At 55.3% G+C, this 26,022-nt stretch overlaps 1 protein-coding gene across 3 annotated transcripts in view; it reads right to left on the bottom strand.

The window, feature by feature from the left end:
* TBC1D22A (TBC1 domain family member 22A) overlaps nt 1-26,022 on the bottom strand; it is a 297,147-nt gene that overhangs the window by 164,915 nt on the left and 106,210 nt on the right. For all 3 annotated transcript variants that reach the window (XM_049626541.1, XM_049626543.1, XM_049626542.1), the window contains one exon: nt 11,581-11,695. In XM_049626541.1, the coding sequence (XP_049482498.1) occupies nt 11,581-11,695 (115 nt within the window). The remainder of the gene's footprint in view (nt 1-11,580; nt 11,696-26,022) is intronic.

Raw genomic sequence — 26,022 nt, 5'->3', positions numbered from 1 at the left:
TTTCTTGATAAAAACCCTCAAGAAAGTAGGGATAGAAGGAGCATACCTCGAGATCATAAAAGCCATATATGAACGACCCAATGCTAATATTCTCCTCAATGGGGAAAAACTGAGAGCTTTCCCCCTCAGGTCAGGAACAAGACAGGGATGTCCACTCTCACCACTGTTATTCAACATAGTATTGGAAGTCTTCGCCTCTGCAATCAGACAACACAAAGAAATAAAAGGCATCCAAATCAGCCAGGAGGAGGTCAAATTTTCACTCTTTGCAGATGACATGATACTCTACATGGAAAACCCAAAAGATTCCACCAAAAAACTGCTAAAATTGATTCATGAATTCAGCAAAGTTACAGATTATAAAAGCAACGCACAGAAATCGGTTGCATTCCTATACACCAACAATGAAGTGACAGAAAGAGAAATCAAGGAATCGATCCCATTTACAGTTGCACAAAAAAAACCATAAAATACCTAGGAATAAATCTAACCAAAGAGGTGAAAAATCTATATGCTGAAAACTATAGAAAGCTTATGAAAGAAATTGAAGAAGACACAAAAAAATTGAAAAAGATTCCATGCTCCTGGATAGGAAGAACAAATATTGTTAAAATGTCAATACTACCCAAAGCAATCTACATCTTCAATACAATCCCTATCAAAATAACACCAGCATTCTTCACAGAGCTAGAACAAACAATGCTTAAATTTGTATGGAACCAGAAAAGACCCCGAATAGCCAAAGCAATCTTGAAAAAGAAAACCAAAGCAGGAGGCATCACAATCCCAGACTTCAAGCTACACTACAAAGCTGTAATCATCAATACAGTATGGTACTGGCACAAGAACAGATATTCAGATCAATGGAACAGAATAGAGAACCCAGAAATGGACCCACAAATGTATGGCCAACTAATCTCTGACAAAGCAGGAAAGAATATCCAATGGAATAGAGACAGTCTCTTCAGCAAGTGGTGCTGGGAAAACTGGACAGCGACATGTAGACAAATGAACCTGGACCACTTTCTTACACAGACACAAAAATAAACTCAAAATGGATGAAAGACCTCAATGTAAGACAGGAAGCCATCAAAATCCTTGAGGAGAAAGCAGGCAAGAACCTATTTGATCTTGCCCACAGCAACTTCTTACTCAACATGTCTCCAGAGGCAAGGGAAACAAACACGAAAATGAACTGCTGGGACCTCACCAAGATAAAAGCTTCTGTACAGCGAAGGAAACAATCAGCAAAACTAAAAGGCAACCGATGGAACGGGAAAAGATATTTGCAAATGACATATCAGATAAAGGGTTAGTATACAAAATCTATGAAGAACTTCTCAAACTCAACACCCAAAAAACACATAATCCAGTGAAGAAATGGGCAAGAGACATGAATAGACACTTCTCCAAAGAAGACATCCAGATGGCCAACCGACTCATAAAAAAATGCTCCACATCACTCCTCATCAGGGAAATACAAATCAAAACCACAATGAGATACCACCTCACACCTGTCAGAATAGCTAACTAACACTAACAACTCAGGCAACAACAGATGTTGGGCAAAGATGCAGAGAAAGGGGAACCCTTTGGTACTGCTGGTGGGAATGCAAGCTGGTGCAGCCACTCTGGAAAACAGTATGGAGGTTCCTCAAAAAAACTAAAAACAGAACTACCCTACGACCCAGCAATTACACTACTAGGCATTTATCCATGGGATACAGGTGTGCTGTTTCGAAGGGACACACACACCCCAACGTTTATAGCAGCACTATCGACAATAGAGTATTACTCGCTAATCAAAAAGAATGAAATCTTGCCATTTGCAACTCCGTGGATGGAACTGGAGGGTATTATGCTAAGTGAAATTAGAGAAAGACAAATATCATATGACTTCACTCTTATGAGAGCTTTATGAGACAAAACAGAGGATCATAAGGGAAGGGAAACAAAAATAATATAAAAACAGGGAGGGGGACAAAGCATAAGAGACTCAACTATGGAGAACAAACTGAGGGTTGCTGGAGGGGGGTGTGGGAGGGGGGATGGGCTAAATGGGCAAGGGGCACTAAGGAATCGACTCCTGAAATCATTGTTGCACTAGATGCTAACTAATTTGGATGTAAGTTTTAAAAAATGAAAAATCAAATAAAAAAATAAAAATTAAATTAAGTTAAATTTTTAAAAAGACCACTCATGACCTTAGCGGTACAAGTCCTTCTGTTCTTCTCGGCCAGTCTAGCCAACAGTATGCCCACTTTGTGGATATTTCTGGATCTTCCCAAAACTTCGGTTTGGGGTTGATCGTCTCCACTGTTTTTCTAGTCTTCACTTATTTCTGCTCTAGTCTTTGTTTCCTTCCATTTGTTTCAGCGTGTTTGCGCTTCTTTTCATGCTTTCTAAAATTAAAGAGTTAAGGTCGTGCTTTGAGATGTTCTTTCTAATATAGTCACTTAGAGCCACAGGTTCTCTTGAAGCCCAACTGTCGCCACGTCCTGTACGTCTGTGTCTTCATTTTCATTCATCTCAGACGTGCTTCAAAGTTCCCTTATGATCTCTTTTCTGACACACTGCTTATTCCCATGTCAGTCTCTTCACACTGCCCGCTGTTACTGACACCCGAGTGTCCCTAAGGTCAGAGAGCGCTCTCGGTAGGACCCCCATCCTCTCCGACATCCCGAGGCTCGCTCTATGGCCCGGCACGTGGTCTGTTCCGCGTGCGCCTGAGAAGGGTGTGTGTCCTGCCGCTGTGAGGTCTAGCGGGAGTCCGGTTTGCTCGTGTTCCTCCTAGCTGCTGGCTGACCTTCTGTCCCGTTCCCCACCCATTACTGAAAGTCGTGTGTTCCTACTTGTGAAAAGGACACTTCAAACAAAGTTGAGTGACTTTGGAAAATGGTTAGATATTAAGCAAAAAGCAGTATTAAAATGTGCACGCATAACATAACTGCCACCGTGTAAAAAAAGGACACTGACAAGAAGACCATAAAGAAATTAGCAAATGTCCCAGTGACAGCTTCTGGGACGTGGACCCACACTGTTACTGAGTTTTCTAACTTCTGACAAGAAATCCATTAATTTATCAACATGTTTCTACATAGAAAATATGACTCCACATGAGTCACAGGCTCTGCAAGGACCTGGCACCTGATCGTCACCGCAGGGGCCGCAAAACGCACACCCTCCCCTTTCCGGGACTAACAGCCTGGTTCCCGGGCCCCCTGCCCCCACGTTCCCCACATGGAACCAGAACTGCCACAGGAAACCCCATCTTCAGATGGTTTCTGGGAGCAACCGAGGCCACGACGAACACTTAAGGAAGCCAGGCAGGAGGCGCGCCTCGCAGCCGCTCCGGTTCACGGAACGTGTGGAGAAACCAAAGTGCGAGGAGACAAGACTCAAATGCAAACAAGGGAAGTCAGGGCGACGATTTCCAAAACTAATTCAGCAGCGGCAACTTCCTCCCCACCGTCGCTACAGCCCAGTTCACACCCTGAGAGTGGAAACAGGCAAGAGGATGGCCACACCGCTACCGCTCAGTGAGTCGCAAACCGCACGTGTCCCGGGCGGCTGTGGGGACTCGCTTCCCGGCCGCTGTCCGCGAGGTCCAGCCCCACGCACCCTGGTCCCCTCGAAGCGCGTGCTGAACCTCTTCTCCGGGAAAAACCAACAGGCTGAAAAGCCACCTGCACTTCTGAGATTCTGACTTACATACGGGAATATAAAAATGCACGTTCTCATTATTCTTAAGTAAATACACTGTCTATTCCAGTTCCTTCCCACACTGGCTTTAATTTCTTTTAAGAGAAGACGACATACAAAATCAAGCTGATCAGAGCTTACAAGTGCTGACACTAAGAACCAAGTGACAAACACACCTCACCGTCCAAGACGCCGCCCGCCCGTTGTTCCCGCGGGACCCAATCCATAAGCAACCAGCCTGAGTGTCCATCCGATGTGCCAGAACCGTTTCCAAACATAACAGCACAGATGTTGGGGGGGGGGGGGGGGGGGGGGGGTGATGCTGCTTGGGTTTTGCTCTGCTGCAAACACTTCAACTAAATGTGCTTAAACTGCACAAGGCAAGGTGAGGCGATGGTTCTTAACTTTAAATCAAATTTGACGTTTTCTGTTGAAAGGAATATGACGGTTGCAGCTTGAAAAAACACAGGCTGTACTTTAAAATTACACCATGCCCGGAGGGAAACAGCCTAAAAAAAAAAAAAAGTCCAACAACAGTAGAAGGGTTTCATGAATTATGTCGTATTATCTCAATAGAATATTATGTGCGAGAGGTAGAAATGATCTTTACAAAGATTTCTTAATACTATAAGGGAAAGCTCATTGTAAGGTTAAATGGGGAAAAAGCACAAAACAGAATTTTATATACAATATAGTCTTGACTATGCAATTACAAGGCACAGAAAAAAGAGGAACGACACCCAAACAGCCGGTACCCCGGAGGGCCGATGCAGGCCGGTCCCATCCCGTGCTCGCCTGCTAGGGACACACACAGGCACAGGAACCACGGAAATCAGTAACAAGCCACCATCGGGGGCGCAACCCAGAGGTCAGGTGGAAAAACACAGCTCAGGCTCATGGCCAGGGGAGCCCTACCCCCGCCCCCCCCCCCCCCGGGCAGATCCAGCAGGACCCACATGTGGACCCACACCTAGAGGGAAAGACACTGGAGCCGAATCTGCTTCCCAACCAGCAGCCCAGGGAAGAGGCGCGGGCGGCCCCAAGGCCCAGCCGAGGACAGGAGGCGGCGTGCAGGAGGGCTCACCACGGGAAGTCACTGAACAGCGGACACGGTGCCTCCACCGTGACTCCACAGAAGTGGGGCCCGGGCCGGTGCAAGACTCTCCCCAAGCCAAGCAGCGCCCCCTCCGGTGGGAGGGGTGAGTGTAGGGATGGAGCCCGCCCCGGCCCTCTTCCCCAGCCCTCCCTGCCCAGCTGCAAAGAGACAGAGGCACAGGTTGCCCTTGTCGCGAAGAGCGGGTTTTCTAACTGCCCAACCAACGCACAGAACTCCGCAGGGACCCGGCTCAATACGGGGCGTGCTGAACTTGCACTCTGTGCCAAGCACGGTGCCCAGAAGACACAGTCCCTGCTTCAAGGAGCCGAACCGACAGGGCTCCGAGGAGAGGAGACAGAACACGGCAGGGACTCCCAGTGGTCAGCGGGAGTAGGGGACATAACGTAACGTCCACCGCATTTGATAGATAAAACGCAGTACCGGTGGCGGCAAGGACGTGGGCCCACGGGAACCCTCCCACGCTGGCGGGGGGGAGGGGGGCGGGCGGGGGTGTCAGATGGCGCAGCCCCTATGACCTCAAGGTCTGTAGCCAAGAGAAACGAAAACACGTTCAGTCTAAGACCTGCACGCACAGGTTCACTGCAGCGTTATTCATAATAAGCAAAGAGAATAAAGAACGCAAACGTCTATCCGTGGAAATAGGGATAAACAAAATGTGTCCTATAGTATAAGGAGAGGTCATCTGACTATAAAAAGGCCTGAAGGACTGACGCACGGTACACGTGTGGACCTTGAACGTCCCACATCGTGCGATTCCATTTACACGAAGCGTCCAAAAGAGGCAACCTGCGTAGGCAGAAAGCAGATCAGCGTTCGCGCAGGGCTGGCGGAGGGGGCAGACGGGGAGCGGCCCCCGTCAGTATAGGATGGTGCAAATATTCTTAAATTGTGGTGATAGTTGCACTGTGCAAATATTCTAAATACCACTGAACTTTTCACTCAAGGTGGGTGAGTTTTGTAGTATTGAAACCACATTTCAATAAAGCTATTTTTTAAGTAGTAACAGTGACTGGGCGGGGGTCAGGGAACAGGAGTAACAGCAGTAACTGGGTGGCGGTCAGGAGCGGGTGGAAGCAGAGGACGCAAGGAAAGTGGACCGCGGACGATCCTCGAAGCCAGAAGACGGTACGTGGAGCTCCCTCGAGCTAGTGTTCTGTGAGCTTCAGATGTGAACGCTTTCCACGATGAAAAGTTCTCTGAAAGAAGGTTGGGGCAGGGGCGGGGGCAGGATGGGCGAAGGGGGTCAAAGGTACAAACGTCCAGCCACGAAATAAAGTCACAGGGACCGCAGTTAACACTATGATGCGTTATCTGAAAGGTGCTATGCCAAGACACGGAAAGATCTCATCGCCAGCAAAAGCGATTCTGGAACTGTCTGTGGTGACGGAGGCAAACAGACCCTCAGCGGCCCAAACAGATACCAAATCGCCGTGCCGCACACCGGAACCCGACACAGCGTCGCAGCTCAACTCCGGATCAATAAGACCAGCCGCCAGTTACCCAAGGACGTGACAGGCCCGTGGGGGACCCCGTCCAACGCTCCTGGTGAGGAGCTCCCGCTCGGCCACTCCCACGCGCAGGGCGGTCAACCTGTGTCCAGACCGACCGGCCACCGCTCTGCGGCCCAGTCTGGGCAGACCACCCTCACCGGCCAGCCCTTCGGTCAGTCCCCAGTCTGCACCTCTGTGGCACCGGAATCCACGGACCACTGCCTCCCTGAAACTGTCCCCTCCCTTGATTTGGGGGACACGTCACCCCAGGCCTTCTTCCTGCCTCTAAAACCACTTCTTCCCTGATTCCACCACCGCCCCTTGTCCCTCGTGGCACACACATCCCCGCCTGTCCCGCTGCCCCTCCCGTCCCCTGCCCTCCAGAGGAGGACGGCGAGAGTCTCGCTCGGCAGCACCCCTGCAGCCAGCAGAGCCGTTTCGGGAAGGCCCTAGGAACCGACAGGCTCCACTGACAGGGCCCTTTGGCCTCTGGCCTGTGTCCTTCACCAGTTCCCCCTTTCTGTCCCCGGAACGTGGACCCAAGGAGGAAAGCCACGGGCCGAGACAGCGAAGGGACACGACAACCACAGCCGCAGCAGCACACTTCCCGGACACGCAGCACTCGCACCCGGGGCTCTGAGCTCTTCACATGGGAACTCGCTCGGGCCACACGGCAACCACGGCAATCGGTGCCGTTCCGTCCCCAGTTCCCGCGTCTACACAAAGGCCCCGTGCGGCGGGTGAGGGGCAGAAGCCGGCTCTGAACCCAGGCAGCCAGGCTCCCTCATGGGAAAGAGCCGCAAACCTCCCCGCGGGACAGCAGGACGGCCGCCATGTTCAGGTCCCACGTGCGGCTCTGCCCCTGGAGAAGCACCTCCAGACCCGCGACGCTCAGCAGCCACGCCAGGACAACGACTCCCAGTACCGCCACCAACGCAACCCTCTTTCCCACGCTCCAGACAGACGTGTCCTAGCCCACAGGCGTCGTCTCGCCTCTCAACCACCTGCTTCTGGGCTACAGCCTGTCCGGGACAATGACAGCACATCCCCCTTGGTGCCCGGGACCCCGGGAACAGGCCAGACTTCTCCTCCCCCGCTCCAGACACCCCCACGCCCTCTGCGTCACCCTCCTCACCGCCTCACGGGGCCGGCCCTGCCTTGGCCTGCCTCTGGGCCCGCTCCCGTCAGCCCGCGATGCCTCGCTGTGCGCCCTGTCCCGTCTTCTCTCAGCCTCACCCTACACCTGCCTTCCTCGGGGACCTGAACTAAGGCCAAAGCTGTAGTGACCTTCCAAAAGGTACAACAAGAACGTGTCCCATGCTGTTTCAGGAGGGAGGCGAAACCCCTAGCAGGGGTGCGGGCTGGACAGCCCCGTGCACTCCGCCAGGCCTCTGGGTCACGGAGGCAGTCTGCAAGACCGGGCTCCCAGCCGTGGCTCAGACCTAGAACGGCTCACGCACGTGCAGCAAACCCAGCACTCATGCGCCTACGGCTTCTTACCCCTGAGGCTTCAACCCCTTAAATTCATAAATTCCCAAACCTTCCTGGCACAGAGCCCTCTTCCATGACTGACTGTTCTGAGCACATTATACACTCCGGTTGCAACACCCCACTCACGGCGAGCCCCTTGGCTTTGGTGCCGCCTAAGCGGCTATATTTACCACGCTCCACGTCTGGAGGAGCTCTGCACCCTGCTACCCCTACCTCTGAGATCATGAGAAGCCTCCTGACCTCCTCCCCCAACCTTCCTTCCTGAGGCTGACGGCACCTCCAGAGCCCGCCCAAGACGATGGGCCCATTCGAAGGTAGTCAAGGATCTGTTCCACGTTTACTTGGAGAGGTTGTGGCCGGCGGGCACCGTGTGTGTGCACGGGCACGCGTGTCTGTGTGTGCCTGTGTGAGCGTGCGCATGTACGTGTGCTAAACTTGCATTTGGGGATGTGTATCGTCTGAAAGTGGGACCAAACCGCCTTTCCCCAGGGGCGTGAGGTGCTCCGCAAGGAGACCTCAGCTGGTGGCATGGGTCTCTGATCCACCCCAGGGTGGCATTGACGGCCCCGTGAGACCAGTCAGGGCCACTGGACCACCTCCACGCCGTCCCATATGCAGGCTGCGCCTGCTTCCCCCCTTGCTTCCGGTTTTCCAGTGTTCCCTGAGCATTTCTTTCCTCTCTGCAAGTTGTTCCTGTCCCTCATCATCCTGGCCGGCCTCTTGATGAAGACGAACCGACCCTCTGCCAAGAACATCCAGGAAGCACTCGATCTACTTGATGAGCCCAGGTCCAAATCAGAGCCTGTCTGTCAGCCCCAGATGTGCGAGCTGCCGTTCACTTCCCATCCCTCTCTTTCAGGACCTGCAAAGTCAGGACGCATGCTGCTCCCCATGCCTGCTCCCCGCCTGGGACATCGCGGTCACTGGAGCTCTGTGTCAGATTCCCCTCCTCCCTCGTGAACCAGCAGGTGCACAGCGGGCCCGGAGCTGGGGACCCACAACAAACACTCCAGGGTAAAAGTCCAGCTCCTATCAGGCCTGGCAGTGCCGCCCGGCACAGCCTGAGGCCCCTGGATGGATCTCACACCAGAGGGCTTCTCATCCCCTCGGTTAACAGGGACCGTTTCCCAGAGTTCCGCTCAGAAGAGAGGAAGACCAGAGCAACACAGGCCCACCCCGAGAAATGAGTAAAGTGCAGCTTTTGGGAGGCGGTCACATGCGGGCTACTCCCCATGCCACCGGCACTTCAAGAGTCTGACAGTCGTGTTAGAACAGGATGCTGACCCCAAAGTCCTGCTGGGACGCTCAGGAATCCAAGCCACAGGATCCTGTCACCAAGTTCCACCCTCGGAAGGAAAAATCTTAGCTTCAAGATATTCAGTAAGCGCAGTATCTAAGGTTTACCTGCTTAAAACCCCCCACAAGACAGCACACAACCCGCTGGCTGACGGTGTGCGCCCCCCAACCCGCCTGCGAGCACCCCAGAGCACCTCCCCATGGCCAGAGTGGACGAGGCCAGACAGGACCTGAGCACGGCACCCTTTAGCTGCATGCCACCGGGGGCTCGCCCGTGCTCCTGTACACTGGGACTCACCCAGACTTTCCAGTGTCCCCCCAGTGGCTCTGTCTGTCCTCAGTCACCACCGTCCCCAGATCACACCACTTCCTCCGGCCGCTCCACCGCACCCCCGCCACTCTCTCCACAGGACACCCCTGCCCATCCCACAAGGCGCACTGGGAATGTCACCATCTGGGAGGGCTCCCCCGACCCCTAGCCTGCACCCCCTGGCACCTCGGGACGACATAAAGATCTGATCGTCTTCATTCGATGTCTTCGTGACGCATTTCAAACCTGTCTTCCAGCTGGAACCACGGGCTCCAAGGGGGCAGGGAACCGCATCCCTACCACCCCGCAGAGGGCCAGAAGGTGCCCGCGTGACACCGGTGACGTGGACGGACATGGTCTCCACACCCCGGTGCTCTGCACAAGACGAGCGCTGCGGCACACGCTCCGGGAAGGTCTCTGTGAATGGCCGCACTTCTGCCCAGGAGGCTGCTGGGCAGAGCTCCAGGCCACTCACACAGACATGAGGCTGTACACGGTAACGAGACGTGCGCTTGGACCACCACGATGAACGCTCTCAAGCCTGGGCGGCAAGACCTAAAAGGACTCAAGTCCACCAATCGTATCTGAAAGCCAGGACCCAAAAGTCCAGTACGTGCACTTAACGACATGGTCAACTGCCAGAAATGAATGGTGTGTTTCACACAAGTGTTCCAAAACCACCCTGTACATCCACTCAGCGTGTGCGCGTACGTGTGCGTATGCTGGTGGGGGGAGGGCCGGTACAGGAAGGCAGGCACAGTCTCTCTGAGCTTAACTGAGGACACAAATTCCATTTTCCCCAGTTCCTCTCTCTTCCAGACGATTATCCCATGTCCCTTCACCCTATCTCGCTGATAATTCAGGCAAATGCAGACAGGATCGCTCGGGTCTTACGACACAAGTTGGTGGTAAAGTAGTTAAGACAAACTCACTTACCACATTAATTAAACGGTCTATTTAGCACAGAATATCAATTCTCTAATCACATCTCAGCTGAACTTCTTCTTTCAATTAACAACTCCGAAGTCTACCGACAGGTCCTACTGCTCTAGGATCATTAGGAACGTTTTCATTATCTGTCAAATGAGGGAGTAAGAAGCAGGAAGGCGAGTGCTCTCTGCTCTCTGCAGCCGGCCTCTCCCCTACTTAAGAGATGATTAGGGAGGGAGCGGAGGCTGTTCTCATTAGTCGCTTAGCAATGGAAAGTCCTCCTATGCAATCAGCAACTCAAACAAAGTGTGAGAGGTTGCAATAAAATGCACTGAATGGGCACGTTCTCGTCCTGAGAGGATAATCCTTCCCGGCCAGACCTCATCTCTCAGAGCACAGCGACGACGAGCATCTGAAGCACACTGGAGACTGAAGTGGCTAAACACACAATCTCATAAAGACAGACAAACGTCAAGTCACGAGGGTTCGTGCGGGGACAAATTAAAATCGGTTTTAAGTAAAAACGCTATAACCAAACAGGAAATCCCTCCTTCGGTGTTTGTCTATTTCTTACCCACAGAGAAATTAAAACATCGATCCCGCACTTAGGTTCTAATCACGATTTTGTTTTTAACGTAACATATGTTCAAAGCAGGTTACATTACAGTTGGCCGCTGTAACATAAATGGGAGAAAAATACGCACACCTCAAAGAGAAACCCCATCACCCAGCCTAGGTCTCCATTAAACCGGCTGATCTGCATGTCGTTAAACTTCCCATAAAACGAGCCGTCACTGGTAGATCAAAGGTAGAAAGGAGACAGTGTGCCGCAGAACGTGATGTAAGGGGGTCCACCCAGGTTTTGGCTTGTGAGCCGGACACTCGACTACCATCGTATCCCCTTGACCCGATCCACTCAAATGCACACCCTGAAAGGCGGTGCTCTGGCCATCAGAACAAAACCACACTGCTCAAAGAGATCGCGCTTCTCCTCACGTATTATCAAAAAAGATCATGGCAATGATAAAAACTGCATCTTAACGTCTCCAGTAGTTAAGCAAGTGGATTTAGAGACTTGTTTTAAAGCTGGCAGAAATGAGAGAACTATTAGTCTCCATTATTAGCTGTCATTATAACGTTAACAGCAATTCTCAATATGGGTGTAATTACACACAGTGACACGGTAAGGCCCCCAAAGTTCATGGTCAATGCCTGTGAGAGAAAGCATCATGATGTGGTCTTACCTATGTGTTCGCACATGAAGACGACAAAGAAAGGGGTGACGAGGTCATTGATCCCCTGAACATATCCACTGGCAGGGTGACGGATTGCCCAAATAAACAATATCCTTTCAAAAATCTGCAAGAAAATTGAACAGGTGGTAAAGCCAAAAGTAAACACGTCAGACGCTTTAAAATGTACGCACATTCACTCAAAAGCTACACGGCCAATATTTCCCTGATATTAAAAATAAAAATGTTAAAAAATACTAATTCTTCTTGACTTTTTCATAAAATTCCAATTTATCTGAATATCTTACCGACTCACAAGCAACTGCCGTCTGTCGGCGACCCCCAGGCGCTGCCCTCCCGCACGAGCTGACTCTCACAGGGGACAGCTGGCCCTCCACGCCCGTGGGCACAGGGGACACGTGGCTGCCCGGGACCGTCTCAGGGAGCACTCCCTTGGTGGTGTAGGGATGGGGAGGGTGGGGAGGGGGGGATGAGAAGCAGGTGCACATTGGATGGATGGGTGACGGAGAGAAGGAAGGGAGTGTGGCAGGGAGGTGGGAGGGGAGAGGGAGTTGTGTGGGTGAATGCTCTGAATTTCCCTCATAAGGCAAACACATCGTTTTAAATCAGGTAGAACTAACGTATAACATTATACTAGTTCCAGGTCTATAATATTTGAACGGTGACCCCATATTTGTAAATATTACAAAACACTCACCCCATCAAGCCTGGTTAACGACCTGTTACCGTACATAGTTAGAAGTTTTTTTTTTCTTGTAATAAGACTCCTAAGATCTCCTAGCATCTCTGACGTATGCAGCGCACTGGAACTGTAGACCCCACACTGCACATCACGTCCCGCGACTTCTTTTATTTTGAGCCCCTTCACCCATCTCGCCCGCCCCCACCCCCACCTCTGACAACCACGGATCCGTTCTCTGTATCCACGCGCTTGGTTTCGGGGATTTTTGTTTTAATAGATGTTTTTTTAACCCCTGGAAAGCGATCACCACCCGCGACGCCCTACTCCAGCAGCTCCCCCTCACACACACTCCCACGAGCCGTTCGAGGACCCAGGCCAAGGACACAGGAGGAGCTGAGCCCCCTCTCTCTCCTTACAGGAGAGGACTGCTGAACGGGCCTCATGCTACGAAGGCGTGGGGCGCAGGCATGACAAGCATGAGCCGCGTCGTTTCCAAACAAGTCGAGCCCGCAGAACAAGAACAAGCTTTGCACCCAAGCAGGCAAACCCCTGTCCCGCCTGGACATCACTGACCTGGTGGTCTACGCCCCCAGGTGGGTAAGTTACCAAGCCAGTTCTGCAGCGGGGGGCCCGGGACCGGGACGGGGAAGTCTCCTCACGCAGGGCCCACGGTCAGCGCGCAGCACAGCTGGCCCCGGAATCAGGGCCCACCCTGGGACGCCCCCCACGGGGCCCACTCCACGTAAGTGGAGGGGCGCCTCGGCACGGAGCCCGTCCCCCTGGGCAGCAGATAAATGTCTGCCGGATGAGTAACACCTTCACGCACACGCATTCACACACGGTTTCCATCTTACACCAACAGCCCTCCAGGGAGACCTGGAAAGAATATTCAAACAAGAGCAAAAGACACCACGGCACCATCCGGCATTTCTCCTGCGCGGACACCAGAGGGCTGACGCGTGCTCCCGCGACGGCACATCACCCGCTGAGGCTGGAAGCAACGCGGGACGAGTCCACGCGGTGGCACAGAGGACGGACACGGAGCAGGGTCCGCGCGGGACAGGACCCCTCTCGCAGACCCTAGCACCTCTCAGCAGTCACAGCCCCGCCCGGGCACCAGGGAAGCCTGAGACGGCGTCACAACTGTGCGTGGCCTTTCCTCACCGTGGACGGGGTGGGGACAGGCTGCGGAAGCCAAGGCACAGAGACCACACCAGCGTGAGGAGACTCGGCTGCCCCCAGAACCACTGGGCGGGAAGCCTGCTTCAGGGCCCGGAGCCAGCAGCTCAGGCCACACGGGGACAAGCGGGAACAGCCGAGCGGGAACAGCCAAGCGGGACACACTTATGACAGTTTAGCACACAGAGCGTGTGGCCAGCTGGGCTGCCGTGAAGGCCAGCTAGGCCTCTCCTCGCTAAGAAAACCCAGAAGTATGCATACAGCTCACTGGCAGATTTCTATCCCGTGCTGGAAAGTTCTAGCAAAGATGACCAGCAGGGTGGGAAACTCTCTTGCATGCGTGCTCAGTCACAACACGGCCAAGAACCGCAAGGCCTGGCGGGGAAGGTGCATTCCCACCACCAGCTCACTGGTCAGCCTCAACCTGAGAGCCACAGGTGAGGCAAGGGGGCCGAGAGAGGTGACTGTACTTGCTCTGGCCCTCACCCCTGCAGAGGGTGTTGCGCAGACAGCCCCAGGGGCACCCAAGGATGGGGCTCAGGCCACCTGTCAGTCATTGCCGACGTGGCCCTTGTCCCCTACGCAGGGCACCCAGAGACAGGTCAGCCTGCCCTAGAAGAAGTTTCCAGAGGAGCCGGGGCACCCACAACGGACACCCACACAGTGCAAGGGGCCGTGTCTGCAGTGCCCGCCAAGTCAGAGGCCTCAGGCCGGAGCAAAAGCCTCTGTGGCTGTCACACGACGGCCAGGCCTGAGGCGGGCTGGGAGCAAATGACCCGCGTCAGCCCCACAAACTCGTGGATGGAAGGACTCCACAAGGGTATGGTCTGCACAGACGGACAGAGCAGAAACACACGAGTGCATTCTGGGGGCCACTGAGGGCGAAGGAGGGCAGGAAGGAGCCACTGGGGACGGCCCCGAATGCCACCGTGCGTATGTGGGCTTCAGAAAGCAACCTCACAGCGATAGTAGCTAACGTTTATTAAATGCTCATCATCCTAACCACCTTCAGTTAGCTCCTCTAATCCCCCTCTAGTCCTTTTTTCTAATGTTTTTTTAATGTTTATTTACTTTTGAGAGACAGAGACAGAGTGGGAGTGGGAGAGGGGCAGAGAGAGAGGGAGACACAGAATCCGAAGCAGGCTCCAGGTTCTGAGCTGACAGGATAGAGCCCAACGTGGGGCTCAAACTCACGGACCATGAGATCATGACCTGAGCCGAAGTCGGACGCTTAACCGACTGAGCCCCTGGGTGCCCCAAGTGCCCCCCTAATCTTGGAGGTGGGTATGCTTACTCCCCCACTTTCTGAGGATGCGGCAGACAGACCCAAGATGGCCCTGTGTCCCCCACCTCCTGGTGTGACCTCACCCCCTTGAGTGTGGACAGCCCCGTGACTTGCTTTGCACAATTCTGTCACCTGAGAGCACAACCCATCCCGCCAGGAGACGCTCTCCCTGCTACCACACTGAGAGCCGCACATGGAAAGGGCCATTCTCGGCCGAGGGCGGCCGAGAATCAGCAGGAAACCGAGGCCCCGGCTCTACAAGCAACCAAATCCTGCTGGCAGCCACGTGAGTCTGGAAGCTGGTCCTTTCCCAGTCGAGCCGCAGTGAGTCGGCAGCCCAGATATCACCTGACTGGCCCCCGGGGAGACCCCGAGCTAAGACACGCCCAGACTCCTGACCCACAGGAACCATAAGACAACAGACATGAACAAGTGTGTGTTGTTTTAAGCACTGAAGGTTTGTGGCGATGCTGTGACGCAGGGGCAGACAACTAACACACACGAGAGAGCTGAGGCACTACGGGCTGAGCACTTTACCCAGAGCAGCAGAGCCAGGGGTCACGCCAGAAGTGCGACTAAACGGCGGCCTCGCAAGGCTTATGAAATGCCACCACCGGTACACTTTTTTTCACGTGTACATCTAACAGGAGAAAAACATCAAAAAATGTTACTTGTTTAGCAAGAAAAGAGCGTGCAAGGTGTAGGAGCCCCTGGGGAGCAAACTGCATCTAATTGCTTTCCACCTGCCCAAGGCCCAGCGGGGACCTGGTCATTAAAGGGGCCTGGTGTGCACGCGTGTGTGTGCACAGATAGGGGGTACGTGCCTGCGTGTGGCGCATGTGCGTGCAGGCGCTGGTGTGAGGTGCGTGTGCATATGTACACGTGTGCATGGGCATGTGGTACGTGTGTGCACGCAGGTGTGTGGTGCATGGGCATGCATGTGCGGGTACACAGTGTGTGTGTGTGCGTGTGTGCGCATGTGTGGCCTGGAGGAGAAGCCAGAGCTCAGCACGCAGGAATCTCCTTTCCTGCTCTGCAGCCTCACCTGGGAGGTGGTGACATCAGCACGGGAGCCCTCCCACCCTTTAAGCCCGCCCCACACTTTCAGAGAGCTCCTCCCTCTCCCCTCTCTCACGCACACGCGCACACCCCTAAACCTGCTCACAAGCACGAATGCACGCTTTCCCCCGGCAGCCCAGGCACTGAACACAAGTGGGTGCGGAGGCCCCACGAGCCCCGCCCAGCAGGGCGCGTGCAGGGACCCGAGGCGTCCCAGGGCACCCAGCACCCGTGCAGGCAGCTGGCGTGGCCTACTCGTGACTCCCAGCCCGGCGGCCACGGGAGGGCTGAGAAAGCCGCAGGCCCGGGCTCCTGACTCAGCCCCAAAGCTTCCCTCATGCACAGTCTCGAGCAAGCTGTCCCGAGACGGACCGGGCTCCACTGGACACCGCGTGGGGGAACCGAGGAAAGCACCCGGGGACAAATGCGCCCGGCGAACACGGCTGAACGAGGGAGGCGGCAGTGGGAGCCGACAGTGCAGCCGCTCAGTCACAAACACGCAGCTCGAGGGCTCCCAAAGCGCCGTCTGTGAAGGAGCCGACCCCCGCCCCTCCCGGCCCTCCAATCTGCACCGCCGTGCGGGCTCTGGGGACGCGGGCCGGCCCACACGCTCACACCCTTGAGGACAGTGCTCCGTATTTGTATCACTTTGGGGGGGACATTTTAGGAACTCAGCTCTCCCATCAAGGAAAGCCATCAGTTAGCTCGGACTATTTAGATTTAACTCCCCTGGATCTCTCTTGATAACCTGCAAATTATACTTTTAAGGCTTTAATCCCGGTAACGTGTAAGTAAAGGGACAAATGGCTCAGTCGTGAACAAAAATGGCTTTCACCACGTCAGGCAGGCTAACATCCCGAAAGAGCACCGCCCGGGGAGGTTTGGGACACCGGACACAAATCCGGCTCGCCACTGAGCACACGCAGGCCGTCACTGCCCCCAGAGGTCTGGCCGAGAGGCCGCGGACAGCAGGGGCCTCCTGGTGGCTTCACCCCCAGAGCAGCCTCCGAAGAGCGTCCGGCCCCGCCCATTCTCTCGGCTTCACGGCCGCCAGCTTAGGGGCCGTCATCTCACGTCGGGTCCCCTGTGACACCCTCCCGGCTGGCCTCCCTGCTGACACCCCGTACTCGACACCCCCCAGGGCGGCAGAGGGAGCTGCTGACACATCGGGCCACGCCGTCCGTCCGTCCGTCAGTCACGCTGTCTGCCCAGGACGGGGAGGGTGAATGCAGACTGTTGGCCGTGACCCCAAGGAGCCTGACCTGCCCCTCCCTTCCCCCACCTCATCGCCTCCACTGGGTCCTCGCTCGCCAAAGCCGCCACTTCTGTCCCCCTCGCGGCCTCTGCTCTCGAACTTGTCGCAACGCCCTGCTCGCAGCCCGACCTCCCAGGGCACCCCCGATCTCCAGCATTTAGGTGTGAGTTCAAACGCCGCCTCCTAAGAGACAGCTTCCTTTACCAGCCCAGCCAGAACAGCACCCCTCTTCCCAGCCTGCGGCCCCCATCCACTTCCGCGGGAGCCCCCCCCCCCGAGGAAGGTCCTCCCGCATCCCGTTCACGGCTGTGCCCTCAGTCCTGCCCCATGACAGGCACGGAGGAAAACCCTAGAACCCTCGCTGGCCTCACGGAGGCGTGAATGATCCGGGTCCCCCCACCCTTCAATCTGACCCTCCGCGTGCCTTTGCTCTCCAAAGCCTGTGCCGCTGATGAGCGCCGACCTTCCCGTTCCGGTAACGGCTCGGGCCAGCCCGGGATTTCGGCCAGCTCCTTCCCTTCCGTGTCTCCATCAAGTGATGCTCCAGACCCAGCTTCCCAGAGGCCAGCCAGTCGGGACCTCGGGCCCCCCGCTTGTCGGAGAGGAGAAACGGACTCAGGCGCGAAGCAGCCCCAGCGAGGGGAAGCGGTGTGGGCAGCGTGTGGTGCCGGCGGGCTTGGAAGAGGAGACGACAGGCAAACAGGGAAGTGAAGGCCGATGACGACTTCTTCAGGAGGGAGGAGGGGCAGAGCGCCAAGCTGGGCGCGCCCAGAGGCAGGGGACAGCACGGGGCTCCAAAGCCAGCGAGCCGAGTCACAGAGATCTCTCCGCGCACGATCGCTTGGTCCCGTGCGCGGAGTTCATGTTCCTCATGGGGAGACGGTCCCGTCTCCGAGCCAGGAGTCAAGGTGGGGGCTTGTGGAGGCTGCGCCAGGTGAGCGCCAGGCAAAGCGCCCACGCCCGCCCCCTCGGCACCAGGTCCCGCCCCCTCGGCACCAGGTCCCGCCCCCTCGGCACCAGGTCCGCCTTCGGGAAGCGCCCAGCACCCTCCTGCTCGGGGAACGTGCCGCCCCCAGGCCCACCTGGCCTGACTGCAGACAGCGGCACGAGAGGCCACCGCGGTGCTGGGCGCACGCTGACGTCCACGCCAACGTCCACGCCAACCGAGTCATGTCCCCTGGTCACGAGGAGGCTCACGCGACCCACATACCGGCGTCTGTTCTGGGCGAGCACTCCCAGTTCTTGCTGTCCCTACAGAGTGGCACCCAGAGCCATTTCCCTGGAACAGCCATTAATTCAGAAAATAAAAAAATAAAAAAAAAAAACACGGATTTATGTTTCCTCGGCAAGAAAGGGGGAAGAGAAGGTAAACAGCTGGCCTACACGTCCCTCAGCGTCTGTTCATCCTGTCAGACTGTCCTGCCGCGCCAGGGACACGCCAGGAAGCCACACAAGTCGAGGTCCGGCACCAGCCCTCGCCAGCAGCTCCGGTCCCACGCGCCCTATCCCGCCGGCAGCAGGGCCAGACGGAGACGGCAGCCATCCCTCTACGGTGGCAGGCAGAAACATCTCTTTTACAAGGTGACACACAGATCAGCCTCGTCTAGACCCCCAAGGAAAAGCTTTCCGTTAATTGCAATAATGCGGAAAAGATTTCCGCATAGAGAGAACGTCTGGTGCCACTGGGAGCCCACAGATCCGGACCAGAGCAGCATTAAGTCCCAGCCGCCTGCAAGCTGAGGACGGTGTCGTGTGGAGGGGCGCCACGCAGCCGGGCGGAGGGGGCCTGCAGGAAGCGTGGGGCAGCAAGAATCCCAGCACCCCCCGCCAAGGGCCCCCAGGCACACCCGTGAACCCAGCCACACCGCAGAGCTTCCCCCGGCTCCAGCAGTGGGTAGGCCCCCCCTTCCGGCTCCCATCCCCGCTCCCATCCAGGGGGGCTGGCTGCAGAAACCGGAATGGGACAGGGGCCCAGTGGCCCCAGAAGACAGGGCTGCTGCAGGACCCCAGGGACAGACCTAAATCTGCAGACAGCAAAACTAACTCGCCTGCCAGAGGCCACGCAGGGAGGAAGGCCACGACCACAGGCCGGGCCGCCGAGGCCTCCTCAGACACGACATGTGCAGCTATCGGGCTGAGGGCTGCTTTCTCTTTTTCCTTCTTCTTACTAGGATTTATCCTGGTTTGTTTTTTGTTTTTTGTTTTTTTTTGCCTTAAAACACTTCACGAGTTTCCTTTGCTTTAAGTTATTTATTCAGAGAGAAAAAGAGAGAGAGCGCACGCACACGTGCGCATGAGCAAGGAAGGGGAAGAGAGAGAGAGAGAGAGAGAGAGAGAGAGAGAGAGAGAGAGAGAAATCCCAAGCAGGCACTGTGCTCTCAGCGCCAAGCCCAACATGGGGCTCAAACCCACAAACCATGAGGTCACGACCTGAGCCAAAACCAAGAGTCAGACGCTCAACCGACTGAGCCCCCGGGCACCCCTGCTTTGCTTTCGCTTAAAATCACAAAAACTAGCACAGGTTTGAGTCCAAGTCATTCAGAATCATTCAGAACTCCCTCCCCAACTCACCTGACATCGTCCCGTGCCCAGGGCCCCAGCGCCCCCACTGCCTCCCCCCCCACCGACAGCTCACCTCGACGACCTCAGCCCAGCTCATAACAAGATCTGTGATGGCTCGAGCTACAGTGCTCCCCGCCTGAGCATCCATCACCGCCTCACAGACCAGGAAAGCGCACGTGACCGTGAGCACATCGGGACCGGACCTCTGAGGGTCACCCCGAAAATATTTTGCCATTTGATGGCCATCATAATGAGCTGCCCACAGATCAGACGTTGCTCAGGGCGAGTCACGAGGAAAAAGGACCCCGTTCCCCATGCCGCGGGCCGCGGGCTCCTAACCCGCATCAAACACCTGCAGTTCCTGTTCAAAGCCTGCGTGGAGCCCTTTCCAAGCTTTTGCTCTCAGGCTGGTCAAAGATATCACAAGGAACTGCCTTCCTATCACCTTTCCCAAGCAGGTGCTTTCAAAGTTCACAACGTGACCCTTCAAAGGGGTACAGATTAAGCACCAGTTCCCTTGAATTTACAGCCCCCGACGGGCCTGGAGACGAGCTGGGGGCAGGCACTCGCTCCTGCCGGCTTCTCCAGCCCCAGCGCCCTGTGGTTCCCTCACACGGTCTCAGCTAAAAGCAGAATCCGAGAGAAATCTTGTGAGGGACGTTCGTGTCTCATCCTCTACCGAGGCGCCCCGACAACAGCAACGGAACAACCGCAAGGAAAGATGACTCCTGCATGCCCCCCGCCACCCCACCCTAAGGAGGGAGGTGCCGGGAGAATAGGTCGTTCCAGGCCACCGCCAGACCCTTCACTGCCCCAGACCCCACAACAGAGCCCGATTCCCCAGAGCTCCCCCGGGGCCCAGGCTCAGAGGAGCCCCCAGAGGCCAGAGCTAGTGCGAAGTCCCCCAGGGCAAAAAGCGAGAAGAGACAGCAGTTCACCAAAATCAAGGATCAAAAGCCAGAGGGGCCAAGCCAGGAATCGGGAGGAGAGGCCCAGCCAGCTGGCCAGCAGCCTCAGGAGCGTGGAGCCAGCGCCCGGCCAGCCCGGCCCCCGGGGCCCGCACAGGGAGGCCGCGGGGCACTGCCACAGGAGCTTCCCGCCACGTGCCCAGGCAGCTGGGCTTGGGGCTCTAGCTCATCCTCCGGCAGAGCCCCGTCTACACTGCCGGACCACAGGCACCCCAGCCCAGGCCTGCCTTGCCTGCCTGCACAAGGTGGGTGCACCAGGGAGGCAGGGCGGCCCCGGCTGGGATTGGGAACATTCTTCCCACAAGGTTTCTGAGGGGCCAGGTCAGGACACGGACGCTCCCCAGAACTCGGAAATGGGGACCACCAGCAATTCACCTCCAAATTCAAGCGTCCCCACAAAGCACCCTCCCTGGGGCTGTCTTCCCGGACTCCATGCACGGCAAGAACGTTCGGCACCACACACGCCGGGGTTTCCTGGGGACTTGATGGCGTCTCTACTGTTTCAGGCACCCTGCCCTGCGACGGCACGATGCTGAGGACGCGGACCACCCCCCGGCACTTCTTCAGGGGGCCACGGCCCCACAGCGTGGTCTGCCAGAGGGCCGGGTGACCTGCCAGCGGCTGTGGCAAGAAAGGTGGCACTGGCTGGCACAGGACTAGCGGGGGCAGGGCAGGCAGGAGCACCCGGGGAGGGGGAGAGAGGCGGTCACAGCACACGGGCCCGAGTAAATGTGGAGTCAATGTCGTGCCATCAGCTTCAGCGGCGGTATCACCTGCCACAGGACAATAAAGGCAGGATGCCCCATGTACCGAGATGTTGGGTGAAACCAGAACGAGCTGCATCGGCTCTAACAATGAACACGCCCTGCGGGGCGCCTGGGTGGCTCAGTCGGTGAAGCGTCGATGTCGGCTCAGGTCATGATCTCACGGTTCGTGGGCTCGAGCCCCGCGTCAGGCTCTGTGCTGACAGCTCGGAACCCGGAGCCCGTTTCAGATCCTGTGTCTCCCTCTCTCTCTCTGACCCTCCCCCATTCATGCTCTGTCTCAAAAACAAATAAATGTTAAATAAAAATTTTAAAAAATTTAAAAAAACAATGAACACGCCTTGGGTCTTACAGGCTATTCAAGTTCTGCCCACGGTCCTGATGTTCTCGTCTTTGTTACAGAGCAGGAATTCATTAAAAGTAGTTCCAACTTTAAACTCTTCTGGAAGTACCTTTCTACGGATCAATTTATGCTGAACTGCAGTCATAAAACCAGTTGCCCTTCCTTGTTACCACCAGGGCTGGAAAAATGAAAATGTGACTGGCACTCCCAGTCCGCTGGCCAAACTTCAGACACCTGAGCAACCAAGAAAGATTTTTTTCCTAAAAAGCTGAAAGACTTTCTTGCGCAGAAGGTTCCCGGGAGGGCAGCGCTGCCCGGCTCCACTCTGCAAACCTGCGGCTCCCTCCACGGCTCCCCAGGTGGGACCGGGGCAGCGCTTGGGGCGCTCGGGGTGCCGAGCCACTCTGCATTCTACAAAATGAAATCCACGTAAATGGAAAACGTAGCTGTGCTCACGAGGACTCACAAAACTCTGATTTCAGAAATCTGAAAACACGGCACTATAGACGTGAGCTGTGTGACTTCACAGCACAGCAAGCACCGTGGAGATAACTTCTGGGCAGAGGGCAACAGCAGATCCGCAGTTGTGCTGGGAGAGCTGCGGGGGCCACGTCCCCGGAAACCCCGGAGCAACGTGGCCCAGAAAGAAGGAATTATTACAACGCAAGTGTTTGCAACACGACCCAAGGAACACCGCCCCCACGTGAGTTCTAACACCTGATGAACACACCAAGTAAGAGCCCGTGACAAATCCAAAATGAGCATTGAAAGGCAACCACCTGGGGCACCTGGGCGGCTCAGTCGGTTGAGAGTCCGACTTCCATTCAGGTCATGATGTCGCGGTTCGTGGGTTCGAGCCCCGCGTCGGGCTCTGCGCTGACAGCTCGGAGCCTGGAGCCTGGAACCTGCTTCGGATTCTGTGTCTCCCTCTTTCCTGCCCCTCCCCTGCTTGCTTGCACTCTGTCTCTCTCTCAAAAATAAAACAAACATTAAAAAAATTTTTTTAATTAAAATTTTAAAAAATAAATAAAAGACAACCACCTATCACGTAAAATATACACCAGGACTGCCCCTGATTATTTGCCGCAACGTGGTCAATAACGTAGGATTCTCTTAAAGCCAGCAATGGTGTGGCGTTTGAATGACTCGACATTGACCTCCTTCAAATGTGACGATTTATGCCCCACACTCTGTGCCCAAGGCAGGTGTTTGATAGGTGAGCCGACCCAGACGTCTCACTACGCTCAAAACTGAAGGACAGAAAAGAAGCAACACTGTCAAACACAACATCACAGTGTCACTGTCACCTGACCAAACATTCAACACAACAGACATGGCCACATGTCACAGTGGCGAGAATGACTGGGGGCCAGTCAGAAAGAAGCATTTTTCAAATGCAGGAGCCACCAGACTTCCCCTCTGGCAGCGTGGCCCGTGAGACGGCCACCTACCTGGTCCTGAAGTCACTGAACCCGTCCATCCCACACAACCCGCGTTTACCTCGGATCAGTCGCCTCAGTGCCAGGAAGGCCAGGAATAAAATCCACCACATTTAGAGGATAAAGGAGCAAAAATGTATTCTCCTATCAGATGACAGGGAAAGGAATTGATAAACCTCAGCACCATTTGTGACTTTAAAACCACGAGCAAGGCACCATCCCTCACGTGATAAAGAGCACCTGTAATGCCTAGAGAAAATATCCCAAGTCAGCACAATGCGACCAGGAGTGACAGCAGGATACCTGCTTCCCCCACTGTGTTTGGTTGTAGTAAGAAGTCTGAGCCAGCAAAAAAAAAGAAAAAACAATAAAAACAAACAGCAAAACAAAACAAATAAAGAAAAATATATAGCAAAACAGAAAAAAAGAAACTGCCATTATTCACAAAGTAATACGATTAACTTCTGTAAAGCCTCAACCACATCTACACATAAAATACTTGAATTGGGGAACAAGGTAAGACTTGCCAGGTAGAAGGTTCACTGACAAAAGTCAACAGCCTTTCTAGAGAGTATCAATGCAAGACAAGAAAAAGAACACTGTCTAGAAATAAAAGATCAGGAGAGCTAAACAAACACAGAAACAAAATGTGAGTTCTCCCCGACTGATCGGCAGATTCGGCGTGACTTCCAGAATTTACACGAAGCTATAACGAGCTGATTTCACATTTATATGAAGGCCCATAAACAACAGCCAGGCTCGGGCAGCCTGGCCTGCAAGACAGCAAGACAGCGAGACCAGGACACCTAGACAGGAGGAAGCCGGAACAGGGACGATGGACACACAGAGCGGCGGCCCAGAGGAGCCCAGAAGGAGCCCAACGTGTGCGGGATTCTGATGTAGCACAGAGCTGATCGGCGCGGGCGGCTTCTCCTGGAGGGACGTGTGCTCAGAAAGCAGCCGACCGCGGCGAACCACGCAGAGTGGATTCCAAACAGACTGTGCTGCTAAATGTAAAAGGCAGAACTTCAAAACTCTGGGAAGAGAGCTCAGACTTCTCTGAAATCTCGAGGTTGAAAAAGAGGTCTTAGGACACAAACAAGCATATATGCATAAAGGAGAAGATGGGGGAACGGGCGGCGGTAAATTCAGAATTTCTCGTCACCACGAGTGAAGAACAAGCCACTAACTGAAGGGGGCGCCCGGGTGCATCCACACCCACGACGGACTCCGCGCCCTGAACAGATCAGGAACTCCTTTCCGTCGGCAGAACCAACCAGACACCAGCACCCCAGGGACAGGGAACAGAAGCACTTCACCAGAGAAGAAACACAAATGGGCAAGAAACCGAAGAAAAAATACTTCATCCGCACTCACGGAGGTTCAAGTGAAAAGCCCAACGGGACGTACCTCCTACCCCTGGCCAGAGCGGGGGACCCGGCCTCACAGTCCCATGTGGTGGTGAGGGTCAGCATGGGACACTCCCCCAGCACGACCGCCTGGTGTGACCCAGTGCGATCCCAGCACCCGCCCCCGGGGCCTCTCCACACACGAGTGCGCACACACACACACAGGTGCACGCGTTCACGCACACACAGAGGCACGTGCACAGCGACGCCCTGAGAAAACACACAGCGATGAACTTGGCCCAAATGCTCGAGCAACACGAGACTGGAGGGCTCAGTGCACAGACTGAGCAGCAGAACGCAACACAGCACTGAGAAGTGACCTCCAACCACAGGCACTGACGGGTAACGCTTAAAACCAAATGCTGTCTTGGGGTGCCTGGGTGACTCGGTCAGTTGAGGGTCCAACTTGGGCTCGGGTCATGATCTCACGATCCGTGAGTTCAGGTCCCGCGTCGGGCTCTGTGCTGCCAGCTCGGAGCCTGCAGCCTGCTTCAGATTCTGTGTCTCCCTCTCTCTCTGCCCCTTCCCTGCTTGCACTCTGTCTGTCTGTCTCTCTCTCTCTCAAATGCAGGGGGAAGAAAAAAAAACACCAAATGCTGCCATATAAAGGGCAACCACACATATACTTAGAATAATCCCATTAAAAAATAAAAACCATAAAGGGCAAAAACATGCATACGCATATAAACACGTGATAAAACCATACAGAGAGGCAGGAAGACAGTCACTCGCTGGGAGACGGAAGACGTGTGGGAGGGACACAGAGGGGACCTCACAGATGCTAGCTCCTGCTCTTTCTTCAGCTAACGGTGGGCACCTATACGTTAATGTTTCATTATTTCCTTAAATGTGAACATAAACGTTACAGAAATCCCTCTGCACTGGTAGGTTTTACCAGAAAAACAAAGAGACAGGAGAAGAAAGATCTACGGACCCGATTCCCAAAACACGTCCGAGGAGACTTCGGTGGACTGATTACAAAACACCCAAGTACTCCCTGGACTCTCGCAAACCGCATTCCCACCGCTGGCGGGCAGAGGCCCAGTGAGGAGCCCGAACGAAGAGACGAGGGGTGAGAGGCCGTGGACAGGTGGGACACCGACCACCACCCACGCGCATCCAGGCCGTGAGGACCCTCCGGTGTCAGCTGGCACGTGGAAGGACCTGCAGAACGGCCACACGTGACGAGCGTGTGCTCTACTGTGCCACTCGCTCATCCGCTGCCCCAGCGCCAGGCTGCGGGGACCGGGGGACACAAGGGCCCCGGGTCCTGCCCTCACAGCCTGCGCGGTCCTAGCAGACACAGCGGGGGCCTCAGCCGTGGCCAGAATCCCAGCAGACGGTTCACAGATGCACTGACTCTCACCAGCAGATGCCTGCCGGGCAGCAGGGATGGAGACCACGGGCGTGAAGGCCGCCGCCCCTCCGAGGGTGGTCTAACGGGACAGGGACTCTGAAAGGGCAGTTGCCACAACCCCGCCCGGGGGC

Source organism: Panthera uncia, chromosome B4 (assembly GCF_023721935.1).
Source record: "Panthera uncia isolate 11264 chromosome B4, Puncia_PCG_1.0, whole genome shotgun sequence".
Lineage (NCBI taxonomy): Eukaryota > Metazoa > Chordata > Mammalia > Carnivora > Felidae > Panthera > Panthera uncia.
This window is presented reverse-complemented; position numbering and strand designations above follow the sequence as displayed.